The following is a 13,336-nucleotide window of genomic DNA, read 5'->3' as shown; positions in this document are numbered from 1 at the left end:
ACCGTTTCAGGATAATTCTACCTTCTGCCATTTGATTTTATACTGAGTGTTGCTCTTTCAGATTCAATCTTGTCTCTGAAATGTCTTGTGTATTGATATTGCCTTGCATGGGGGTGTTAGGCTCGTGTTTGATGTGTTGTATTGATTTCATGTTCAGTAAACTTCTGATTTGTTTGCAGTGACACTCCTGCCTCCTACTTGTGTAGCTTGCTAATCTCACATTTGTGTGAGTCACAGAGACTATGAAGAAGGAGGACAGGTTGCATACTTGTAATTATAGTTCTTTTAGTGGTCATCTGTGAACTCACACAACCTCACTGATGCTCCCCTTGTCCTGTCTTTCTTGACCATTGGATTGCTGCATCAATATGAATAGAGGCATCAGAGATCGGCAAGGGTACTGCCCAAACGGTTATGTAATGCTCTAGAACAGAGGTTCCCAATCTTTTTGATTCGCATAACCCTTATTTCTGTGGCAGAGCCCCTAAGAGGCCTGTCCTATGTCTTACAAGTTAATGGTGTTTAGGAGTATATATAAGAATATATTCTTATTCTCTAATTTCATTCAATTTTTATTTCTTTTATTTTCCTGGAGTGGATGCAGAGCACCTGGGAAGTGTACCTGGAGCTCTAAGAGCTCCTTGGAACACCACTTGGGAACCCCTGCTCTAGAAGGTTCTGAAAGATATCCCGTGCAGGTGCAGGATAACTCATTTGTGTAAGTGCATAGTTGACCACTTAGAGAACTATAGTTACAGGTATGCAACCAGTCCTTATGATATGGAAAACCTTTATATCATGTGGGAGTCTTCAATAAACTTCTTATGAGAACTTAATCAAAATTTCTAGCTTTGTTTGACTGAAATATTTGTTAATGACCCATAGAATGGGTCATTAATCAGTGGTTTCTTACAGGTAGGTGAGCTGTCATGTTTTCCTTTCAATGAAAGGTGCATTGAGTCCCCAAATTAAATAATCTGATGCTAACAAAATGGGACCTCATTTTATTTTAAGGCTGTGTTATAAAGAAACCTTTTGTCTGTGTTTTAGATTTGAAGGTCATATAGAAATTTGCCCACCTGGTATGAGCCACTCAACATATTCAGTTAGCAAGAGTGTATTAGAAGCCATAAAAGCACGCCTTTCATCCTTCCATGAACTGCTTTTGGAACCCCCCAAAGTAAGTAATATTGTTTAAGTGAAAATGGAATCATTCTGTTTTCTAAGTCCAGCATGAAGAGGATGTGGCTTCTATTAGGAGAGTACTGGAAATGTTTAATAAAGTGGCAGTCTGACAGCAACTTTAGTGCTATTGTATGACTTATCTAAACCCGTTTTTGTCATTCCATAGTGACAGAAGTTCGTGATCTGATTATTACTGGGTGAGATTAAGTGTTGCAACAAAAATTCCTGTCTGCAGGGTGGGAAATCTATTAAAATGGTCCCTTAGAGGCTGTTGGATTCAAAGTTTGTAGGGACTTTCCATTTGGCACAACTGCTCTTGTCAGAACTTCAGTCGTACTACAGTAAATAAAAATCAACCGTTTAGTCAACACAGACTCTCTTAGGCTTCCCATGGCTATTTCTGCTGTATGAAGAAAAGGTCATATCTGACTATTAGGGATCTTTGCTGCCAGGTTGCTTACTGGCAAGGAACAGTTACAGTCCTTACAATTAGCAGCAGTTTTCTTCAACACTAAAGGGAAACCGGTCTGGCTGCTTAAGCGTTTGGTTAGTAGGACAGGTGATTGATGAATAAAAGACTATTATGAATGAGTTTTGATGAGATTTCATTAGACTTGAAGAATGTAGTTTTGTACACTACTGTTCCTGCATCTGCATTCCTGTTAGGGTAGCCAGTGTATGTTGATTTCCCAGAGCACTTGTTGGGGAAGGCAAAAGACTTACCGGTACTATCTTTTTCAAAACTCTACACCAAGTGAAGTGACTGTGTCTCTTGGACTCCTTTATGTATGCTATATGAGTTGAATCTTCATCTTTATCCTTGCCAAATTGTGAGCTGTTCACCACTGGCAAATAAAGGATCCAGTCTGCCTTCATGTTCTTGTTTTTGGGTCGATTGAAAAGAATTGAAATATACTTTGAAAATTATCTTAAATTATCTTTAGAACTAAAATTAGCTTTTCGTCATACAGATTGTAGTATTGATTGTGATGATTATTTTCTGTTTTCATTCATGGATAAATAGTGCTTTAGTTTTGTTTTAATACTTGTTTGCTGTCCCTTTTATCTAGAAAAGTGTTATGAAGACAACATGGGGTGTGTTGGATCCACCTGTAGGAAATACCAGGTTAAATGTGATTAGGTTAATATCCAGCCTTCTACAAACAAATACAAACAGTGTGAATCTGGAACTTATAGAGCTCAATAGCATAGGAGTGATACTGGTAAGAAAATACTTGCAAGATTTTCTTTTTTCAGTAATAAGGTGGCATGTTTAACTTTTTTCCATGATAGTTTTCCTATTTGCTAATTATGACCTGACATCGGTGAAAGATGTCTTACCATGTTGAGAGATGTGAATGAACAATGTATGTGAAGCTGTTGTTTTTCTCTTAACGTTAAATTTCATAAAGTCTGAAAGTCAGGCGTTGTTATGTGGGACATCCATTATTGAATCTTGTAAACTTTGTAGTGGGAAAACCCTGAAATGCAACCATGAAAATCTATAAAGTTGCTCCTGGCAGTGAAGCTCCTGGTAGGTGTTAGCTTTTTATTGGTTCTTCTTTTCCTTGAGATAGCAAAATGTACAGCCACAGTAAAGGGGAAATTGATAATAAAAATGGGGAGAAAGTGTTAAGCCAGTAGTGGCGAACCTTTTAGAGACCGAGTGCCCAACCTCAGTGGCGTTTCTGCACTGGGTGTCCCCTGGTGTGGGGTGTGGGACTTCCAGATTTTTTTCTGGAGGCGGGACTTCTGGTGTGGGATTTCACAGGGGGGGTTCTGGATGTGGAACTTGTACAGCGCTGTGTAAATTTACAGCGCTTCATAAATAAAGGATAATAATAATAATAATAATAATAATAATAATAATAATAATAATGGGGTGGGGCTTCTGGGGACAGCACATGCTCCCTCTTCCTTCTTGACAAATGAAACCAGGTCCACAGAAGTCCTTCCCCCTTCAAGTGAGAGGCAAGACACATCCAAGTTTTAAAGTACTGCCTCCCCCCCCCCCCCCCCCCCCCAAAAAAAAGTCTGGTAATGTCTGTTTTTTTAACCTAGGGAATTGCCAACTTCCCTCCGCATGAGCCTCAGGTTGGATACTTGAGGGCACAAAAGGAACTTAGTTCAAAACACCTCCTGCCCTCTTTGAAGGTAGAAAATAAGGCAGGTGGGAGCTCCCAGGGCTTCTTCCCCATCCATGGTGGCACCCCTAAGCTTCGCCCCCCCGCTTTGGAGACATTACCAGGAGAGAAGAAGCCTCGACTGTTTTGAGGAAAACAGAGTTTTGCCTCATGGAGGTTGCCAAACAGAAGTTCCCTCCCGAGCCCCAAAACTGAACTCGGAGGGATGGGGAGGTAACAGGGTCCTCAGGTGGGAAAATGGGTATACCTCCTCTTCTTTCCCACCCAGACCCCATTTGGCTCTCAGGAGGCCACCTCTGCCCAGGATCCCTTTTCTCACCCAACTGCCATGAGCCACACTGCTGAGGGAGGCTCGTTTAGCACCTCCGTCTCACACAGAACCAGTCCCTTCTTTGACGACACTTGCCATATTGTGCACCTCTTGTGTGCTTCCTTTCTCCCTTTTCCTGGATAGGATTGTGTGTGGGGGCAGAATGTACCCCCCCCCCCGTGATGCTACTGCCTCACTGGCAGAAGAGGTAGCTGGGTCCCTAGAGCTGGCGAGCTTGAGAGAAACACATAGCCTTTCACTCCCTTTCCCCCTAGATCTAGGGCCTCTGCAGCAACAGTGCATATGCTCACAGAGAGGACTTTGAGTACCCCCTCTGGCATGCATTCCATAGGTTTGCCACTAATGTTTTAAGCCATCACAGATTTAAGTAAATTTGCACTTCCAAGGCTGCATTTTATTCTGTTTATATTTAAGGTTGGGAGTTAACAGTCACTAGGCTCCTACTTAATGTGAGTTTTTTTGCTCAGATTGCTTCATTTCTGTTAGAATCAGGTGTAGTTAGCCATGAATATGCAAAGTCAGCAGTGTGAAGCAAATTTCAAACAAGGTCCTCAAAGGAGACATTCTGCAAAGGCAGAATTCTGTGCATGTCTCCTTGTTTCATGTTGCATGAACTAAAATGAATTGATAGTTAAACTGGCATATAAAATCTGTGTTTTCAATGTTGAGGAGCAACTCACATCTTTATAATAGGTGTGTATGATGCCTATGGTCACCTACAGATAGAACACTTCATTATTTGTTCATGTAAATAAGTTCTTCTATTGGGAATGGAGAAATCTCAGAGAAGCTGCTGTGCTTTTTATGTTTAGGTTTCTCTGGAGCACTGTTTGCACAAACAAGCTAGGATTGATGCTGAAGTTTGCATTTAGAGATCTCAAAAACTAGGTTTATATGTTTTTATTATTGAAGGCAGTTATCTGCATGTCATGCAGCATTAATGATAAACAAAATTTGAATATATATGAAGAATGTTTTAAAATTTGTAAAGTTTTTTCCGAAAAGGGAAAAAAAACAGAACTTCGAGTTGTGTGTGTGTATTTCCTTTTCTTACATGGATATTGTGGCTTGGGTCCAAGACAGAAGGGCTCCTTTTGTTGTTCACATTAATGTTCTCAGTCATGGTGTGCAAGGAGAACCGTTTTTGCCAAAGCATCCTCCCCCTGTAATTCATGAAAATGATCTTCCCTTGTTATTCTACTAGTAGCTGAATTGTGAGGGCAGAGTGCAGGAATGTGGGATCCAATTCGAGATCTGCATGTTTTCCAACTGATGGAGCTGTTTCTGATTCTAGGTTTTTCCCCCTTTGCAGGACATGTTTTTTAAGTACACATGGAATAACTTTTTGCATACGCAAGTAGAAATTTGTATTGCATTGATTCTTGCAAGTCCTTTTGAAAGCACAGAAAATGGTACAATCTCAGATCAGGATTCCACTGGAGACAACCTTTTGCTGAAACATGTAAGTTCAGTTCTTTTTATGATATACAGTACAGTTGTCCCACATTTTTTGATGCCTTATTTTTGAATGACCCGCTCTTTGGAACATTCTGAATTACTATGCAGTACTGTATATGTGTTACATAGCCCACTCTTTCAACCATGCATAGAATAAATGGGTTCTGGTTAGATATACTTTAAAGGGATCAGAGGAGTGGTTCTGCAGTTGCAGCTAATACAGTGCTGTACTGCGCTCAGACTGAATGAAGAGATGGGACTTTGCATGATGCTTTTGCAACCACAAGGTGCCCCCCCCCCCCCCCCCGGATTTGGCAGCATCTTTAATTCAGTCTGGAAGCAGCTTTAAAGGAGTGAGCAGAGCATTCCAGCTTGTTCTGCAGAGGACCATTTGGAGAAAACGAAGTAGGGCAAGGGAGAAAACTGAGTACAGCAGAATAGGGACTGTATACAAACACATTTGTTCCCAGTGGCTCTTGAAGGCATGGGAGGATTGAGGTGAGAGGAAATGAAAGGTTGTATGTGTGGGGTACCTGCTTGCCTTTGCCACCTCCACCTCTCCTTTGCCTGCTGTTGTTGCTTTCATTGCCACTTCTCCACCACCTTCCCTGCTCCCTGTGCCAGACCACAAGGTAGGTTAATAAGTTGCCACTTCTTGCTCAAAAGAGCATGCCACATTTGCAAAGGTATGTGCTGCCTATTTTGGGTGATTTTTCTCTGGAAAGTGGGAACCAGTGGGTGTGTAGAGAAGCCCTTGAAAGTTTCATGCACAAGGCATGGATGCTCCCTGCCTGTTCAGCAGTGCTCCCTACCTGTAGTAAAGAGGCAGCCTTAGAAGACTTAGGCCCTGTACAGATGGGCAGGAAGGGGTGGTGAGATGCCGCCCCTTTTTGCCCTGGATCGTTGCCGTGGCAACCGCATGGGTGCAGCAACGATCTGCTCCAAAAAGGAGCTGTGAAACGCAGCGCCTTTTCGCACCGCTGCCAAGGCACCATTAGCACCCTGTAGCAGCGCGGTGACGTCTCTTGTGCGCTGCACCATTTGGACACGGCACACAAGGCATATATTTCTGTTATTAATTTCTCTGGATGGAACACAGAGGTTCACAATTGTAAGCATTCCTAGATCATGGACGGCACCACTGGATACATAGACTTGTAGTGAAGTGTTCTGGAATGTACTGTATTGGCATGTGGTTGCTTAGTCACTGATCTAATAATTTTGTTCTGTCCTGTAACCAATTTACTGTCTTACGTTACTTCTACAAAAACTAAAGAAGGTTTATGTTCTTGTTTTGGTAGCTTTTCCTTAAGTGCCATTTAATAGAACGAATACTTGAAGCATGGGACATGAATGAGAAGAAACAGTGAGTAGTCAAAATATTTTCCCCTATATGGGCTATGAAGATGTTATGTAACATTTAAGAATTTGAATAATTAGATGTAATTTATTTTAATTTATGAGGAATCTAAAATAAGATGTTAATAGCAGACTTTCATAAAGCTGAAGTTAAGCACACTGCCTTAGAGTAGTTCAGATCACAGAGTTTTTTTAATGGGGGAAGGCAAACCAAGTTAGTTTTCCTTATTTCTGCTCCTACAGTGTTCATTGACTAAGACTTGGAAGGGAGCCTATGAAGGAATTAGATAACATACTCATGTGAAAAAATATATCATTAAATACTAAATTAGGATTATCCATGTGTAGTGTTTGCAATTTCAATGCATAGTTGTAAAAACTGGATACTGAAGAAAGCTGATAGGAAGAAAATTATCTCCTTTTTAATGTGATAGTGGAGGAAAGTTCTGTGGATAGCATGCACTGTCAAAAAGACAAATAAGTGGGTATGAAAGCAGACCAAGCCTGGACTCTCACTAAAAGCTAAAATGACTAAACTGAGGCCATTGTACTTTGAACATATAATGAGATTACATGACTCATTAGAAAAGAAGATAATGCTCAGTAAAGTGGGGGTAATAGGAAAATAGGAAGACCACATTATAGGTGGATTGATTCAATCAAGGAAGCCACAGTGCAGAGTTTGGAAGACCAGTGCCAGGTTGTTGGTAACTGAGGCTCTTGAAAATCTTTCGTTCAGATGGTTGTCGTATGTCAAAGCTTGCTTGACAGCAAATACTAGCAAATGTTCACTGCTATCTGTTGTGGTTATGCAGTTTTGCTGCTTCTGGGCTGCTTTCATTTGCGTGAAATGTAAATTCATTTCATTTTAATAAAAATATAGAATTATATTAGAACTAAGTTTGGAAGATGATAAATATATTTGATGGAAAGTGCTGTTTTATGAAGAATGGACAAATTTCAATTGTTAATAGTAGTCAGTAACTCATCACATTGTGCCATGTTCTGTATGATTATCTCCAATAAAAGATTTGAATCAGATGTCTTTTTCTTTAGCTGTTTGTTTGTTTTTTGTTTGGGTCTTAAAGTAAATCAGTACAGATTAGAAAGTGAAGTATAAAATGTTCAACTCCCAAAGAATGGATTTAGTTCAGTTTTGTTTTTTTAATGGATAATTAACTAAATAATCTTAAATAAATCACAGTTAGGCTAATTAAATCACATTTGGGCTCCATTGAGTGAACTAATAACCCATTTAGTTCCATACTGTGTTGGTCTACAGAAAATACACTCCATAACTTGAAATAAAAATTGAACAGCTGGCTGATAATGAACTATATTGGACTCTTGCAGGGCTGAAGGAGGAAGGAGATATGGCTACATGGGTCACTTAACAAGAATAGCTAACTGTATTGTGCACAGTACTGACAAAGGGCCAAACTGTACACTAGTACAGCAACTTATTAAAGGTACTGTTTTAAAAGGAAACAAATAATTCCTTTACTTGATCTGCTTACTGATTCTCCGGTGTAGAAAATAGGAATGGACAAAAGGAGAGTGAGAATGTGCCCCTCTCCACCCTACTCCCATGACAGGCCTTTAGTTCAAGCTCTCCTCTGAACTTTATGTGGTGGTCCTTAGTTCCAGCCTTGCTTTCTTAACTGTTCATAAAAGTTCTTAACTTTCTTAATTGTTTATAACAGGACTATGAACAATAGACCTTGATATCTCAACAAAGATTGGACCTTTCCACCTAATATTCTACTTTGGTATTAGCACTAGATAAATTGTGAACATCTGTTATTGTTGAACTCTCCCGGTACTCGTGATGCTTTTTTTTCCTTTAAAAATCGTTTTGTATGAAAAAAAGGATGCTTGGTTTTCAAGGCAGATTGATTTCTGTAAAGAAAATTTAAACTATGGTTTAAATTGCTAAAGAAAGAAACCTTTTTGAACTTCTCACTTAAAAATACATGTAAGTACTGCCTAATACCTATGAAAATTAAAATATTGTGAATATGCTTAGCTAATGAACAGCAAAGAGTGACTGGGGCTGCATCTGCACTGCAGAAATAATTCAGATTGACACCACCTTAACTGCCATGGCTCAGTGCTGTGGAATTCTGGGAATTGTAGTTTGTTGTGGCACAAGGACCCTCTGACAGAAGAGTGTTGCCTCACAAAACCACAGTTCCCAGAATTCCATAGCATTGAGCATAGCACTTAAAGTGGTGCCAAACTGTTTTATTTCTGCAGTTCAGGTGCAGCCTGGGTTGGGCTTAGGATACTGGTAGATGTATGTGTTTGGGAATCTGTTCATTTAGCAGACATTGCTAAATGAATCTGAATTTACAGGCAGCAGTGATCTAAATCCTGTTGCTAGTCCCAGGTAGAGTACAACAAGAGTTGAATGAGTGGGATTTATGCAAATGCCAATTTACCATTCAATAATTGATTCAGTGGGGCTATTCTATTTGGGATGGGCAGTTTTAGGCTAAAATTTTCAAATGGCATGCCTTTTCAACATCTCAAGATGATGTAAAAAAGTTACCACAGAGAATTCTAGCACAATTTCAGTTGTTATTCTCAATATAGATGCAATTCCCAGTCTCAGCCATAATGTGAAAGCATAATTTGCCTTAACAGCTGCCTTACACTCACACTTCACCCCCTTCCCTGTACTCCATACCCAGGAGAGGACACTGCACATGAAGTTATTTTTCCTAATTTGCAGCAGAGTAGAATAATACTGTATTTTCTGATCCTGGTTTGAAGCCAAATTGCTTCTTACTGTAAACTAGGAACAAGCACTTCAGTCTCCTGTCGTATTTTGAGTGGTAGGGGTGGGGTGAGGTGCAGGGTGGTATGTACAGGTTGGGAGCTGTTCATGCTGGTAATCAGAAGCCACTGTTTTTTGCAAGATTAGACACTGGACCTGTCAAAACATTTGATCAAATATATATGAATCATTAACATTAAATCATTACAAAAATAACACATAAAACAAATTAAGAGGTTTGATACTTAAATACAACCCACCCCTTAAAACAAGATATACTGTATGTGTTTGCTTTTTATTACATGCTTATTCTATCCTTCTTCCATGGAGCTCAGGGAGATGTACCTACCCACCCACGCCCATTCTCTGGATGGCAGGCATAAGCCAACCACAAAGTTGGGGTTAGTCCCCTCATGCAAGCTAATGTTGCAGGAATCTTAAAGCCTTAGATTCTTTTCCATTAATACAGTTGACTCCTGCGCCTTCACTTCAGTTATTAATTTTCTTGCCACCTAGTTAGCTAGATGTTTTTTTAATTTTTCACTACCACAACTTGATTAGACTAGATTCAGAAATGGAAGATATGCAGAAGAAAATAAACATCGAAGAAGAGGGAAAATCTGGATCCTTACTATCATTAGAAAACAGGAGAAAAACAGCAGCAAAAAGGCAGGGTGTTGAAATAGCAACGCTGACTGCACAAGCTAAGTCTGTGATTGAACTTGTATCGCCTAATGAACTTTATGGCTCAGTTAAGACTTGAACTCCACTTGTTTTATACACTGTCCATTTGTCTGCGCCAGAAGCCTTGATTTTTTATTATATTGTATCTGTCCTTGACTGCTGTTTGGCAAATAAGTAAGCTGCCATCATTCCTGCTGCTGCTTACAGATTACATTATGATGAAACACAAAAAGGCCACCTGCTATCTCCATATTCTAATACTTGGCAGTGTTTGACCAGCCAGAGGTTTCCATGCCAGTCTGAGTCTCTGAGTTAATCACTTGTTGAAAGCATTGAACCCTAATCCTCCTAAAGAAATATTTTGTACCATATCAATCCCAGCCCTTGCAGACCTATTGGGAACTTAATCACAGTAAGAATCCCAGCTAGGTTCTGCTGTTAAAATTTAGCTGAAGACTGACTTGTTTTCCTTCTATGTACAAGGAGAAACATAGCAGCATTTTTGAGATGTGTAGCTTGTGCATAATTTACCTTAGGTACTGTAATCATGATTGGTAGTGTACAGTGTGAAAACCTGGTAAAGAATAATAAGCATTAAATGTTAATATTCAGCAGTTTCAGTATTTAAACTTCTTTGTCTTTGACTTTCTAGAGCTTCCAGATGAAGTCAGGGAGCGATGGGAGACTTTCTGCACAAGCTCCTTAGGCGAAACAAACAAAAGAAATACAGTGGATCTAGTAGGTTTTATATCATGAAAATTGAGAAGACATTGTTGGGTATTTTCAAAATGCAAATTCCTCATTTAACAATGAAAGTAGAAGCATAAGAAGTGACAACAAGAACACAAATGACAGATACTTATTGTTTTACTGATTTTACCTTGTGTAAATCTAGACATGTGCAGATTGTGATCTAGGGTTGGATATGCCCTCCCAAGACTGTTTTTTCTGGCCTTCACATCCGAACTATCCATGCTGATAGGGTCCCCAAAAGACTGAGAGGCTGTACAGACTGGCGTTATATGCTGGCCTCAGGGCAGAGTGGGGGCGTGGCATCCACACAACACATGCTCTGATGCTGCCATCATGCCATATGCACAGAAGGTGGAGTCACGCTATGCGTCTGGCCGCATGGCAGATGGCGTCACTGTAGTCCTTTAGTGCTGCGTCCAGATGACACAGCACCAAAAGGAGTGCCAGACAGTGCTGCCGTGGCAGTAAAGGCACCTTTCTCCTGGCACGAAAAGGAGTGGCATTTTGCCGTTCCTTTTCGCATCGGGGAAAGACCGAATGGGGCCGCAGCATATAGTTGCCATGGCCCCAATCTGGCGCACAAAGGGGCAGCAGCAGGCCACTCCAAAGGGGCGGTTTAGCCCATGAATTGCCTCTTCTGGAAGCCTCCAGGAACAGCAAATTACTTTTCAAATAGGTTACAAGCCCTCTTCTCCCTAGAGAGGTTAAAACCAGAAACACCAAGTTTTTCAAAACCAAAAATTTGGTGCTTTTCTGCCTCTGTTTTGTTTTTTGTATTTTAGCCAATCTTTATGGATCCCAGGAACACAAAATTGGCTCCTGGATCTGCCACAGTTGCCCAACCCTGCAGGAGGGGCGGGCAACATTTAGAATTATTGACATACTCAGTTACACCATAAAACTCATTGTATTAGAAACCCTTTCCTTCATCTTTTCAAAATAAGATGTAAGCATACAGGCTATGTTATGGAAAGAGAATTCCATAATCTAGTCTGCCAGTCATTTATCTGTGGACCTTGTTCATTTTTCTTTACAAATGCCACCTCTCAGTTTGAGAAGTGATTATTAAGCTACTCAGCAACTTGTTTTAATGCTGAAGGGAAATTACTGCTTCTGAAATGAAATATGTATTTTCCTACATTTCATATTTGTAGGACATGACATCTTCCTGGTTTATTTGCTTCTATGAAAACTTGCGTTTGTCGCTTTGGCTTTCTTTTGGAATTGCCTGCTGCTTAATTTTCTAAGGAGATTTTAGAGAGGACTTGCTTTGTCCACAGTTCCTTTGAATTAACAAGTTTACCAAGTTTAGTCATGGCTTTCTGTATATGCCCAGACCATGATTATTGGGAGACAGATATTTCTGTTTGGGCATGCACAGATTCCTCTTTATGTATCTATTTACATTTCACTTGGATCAGTTTTGAAGTAGAGCGAAACATTACCTATTTGTATATGTATGAGGATCAAGTTGGCATATTTCTGCCCCACCCACACAATGCAAATGTGTAATGGAGATGGAAAACCTTTTGTTTCAGACTAGCAATATAGTTTAGCATTATATCTATATACTGAACCATAAGTGGGAAAAATTTGTAGAATTTGTTTGTTGCTTTATTTCTTCTTGCCAGGGTCTAATTATTGTTACACTTCAACTCAGAACTTGTTCATGTGGTCATGTAGTTCAGAGCGCTTATTTTCTAAAGATAGCTTTGAACTGTGCTTGGTGCGCTAGAACAGTGTACAGGTTAAACAATACTATTTTCAAATTTTAGAAGTAGTGAAAAAATTGGAAGTACACTGAGGAACTGCAATATTTGTATTAATGTTTATTAGTAACTGCAGCACTGAATAACAAGATGTCATTCTTTTATTTGTATTATAAGAACTAACCTTGGATTTTATGAATGTCTTATTTAAACCTGCTTTGGTCTGTGATGTCATTGTGTTAGGTGCTGTCTTGAAAGGAGTTTATCAGTTTCAGGACTCCTTGTCACGGTTGTATTTGATAGGAAAAACAGGTTTTGCTATACTGATACCTTTCCTGTTCTATCTCTAGGTTACTACCTGTCATATTCATTCTTCCAGTGATGATGAAATTGATTTTAAAGAAACTGGTTTCTCACAAGATTCATCTTTGCAGCAAGTGAGTTAAACTCTGGTCTGTTCACAGACTTATTCATTGACATTTTGCTTTAAAAATGATCATGGTGAGATAGCTGTTGTAGGATTTTGCAATTCTTCTATATAATTATGGTATGGCTGATTCCATTAGAACTTTTCAATTCTCTTTTAAGAGTTGTCACTCATTTTTTTCTGAGGGACACAAGATGTGAATATGCATACCTTCTGATGTCAAATTCCAGACTGTGTTGTACTATTGTTGGAAGACTTAAAATGCATTGCTATCTCTTTCTGAAGATATTTGGGGATTGTTATTATTGGTGCTGGCATTTTTGTTATGCTGTTTTTAACTGGTCCTTAGGGATATTGCAGTGGCTCAGAAGTGTACTTAGAACAGTAAGAGAACAAAAGCATATCATCATATGAAAAACAAAAGCAGCAGATAACTTAAAACAAAACATAGCCAACTGAAATGATTTTGAGCTGTTACATGTTGGTAGCAGCACAATGTGTATGTAT

At 39.6% G+C, this 13,336-nt stretch overlaps 1 protein-coding gene across 11 annotated transcripts in view; it reads left to right on the top strand.

Annotated features, from left to right (window-relative positions):
• PPP6R3 (protein phosphatase 6 regulatory subunit 3) overlaps positions 1 to 13,336 on the top strand; it is a 108,353-nt gene that overhangs the window by 69,721 nt on the left and 25,296 nt on the right. For all 11 annotated transcript variants that reach the window (XM_042446610.1, XM_042446668.1, XM_042446642.1 and 8 more), the window contains 7 exons: positions 1,051 to 1,180; positions 2,256 to 2,408; positions 4,973 to 5,122; positions 6,420 to 6,484; positions 7,831 to 7,946; positions 10,593 to 10,678; positions 12,753 to 12,839. In XM_042446610.1, coding sequence (XP_042302544.1) covers positions 1,051 to 1,180; positions 2,256 to 2,408; positions 4,973 to 5,122; positions 6,420 to 6,484; positions 7,831 to 7,946; positions 10,593 to 10,678; positions 12,753 to 12,839 — 787 coding nt within the window. The remainder of the gene's footprint in view (positions 1 to 1,050; positions 1,181 to 2,255; positions 2,409 to 4,972; positions 5,123 to 6,419; positions 6,485 to 7,830; positions 7,947 to 10,592; positions 10,679 to 12,752; positions 12,840 to 13,336) is intronic.

This window comes from Sceloporus undulatus, chromosome 1 (assembly GCF_019175285.1).
Source record: "Sceloporus undulatus isolate JIND9_A2432 ecotype Alabama chromosome 1, SceUnd_v1.1, whole genome shotgun sequence".
In the NCBI taxonomy this organism is placed as follows: Eukaryota; Metazoa; Chordata; class Lepidosauria; order Squamata; family Phrynosomatidae; genus Sceloporus; species Sceloporus undulatus.
This window is presented reverse-complemented; position numbering and strand designations above follow the sequence as displayed.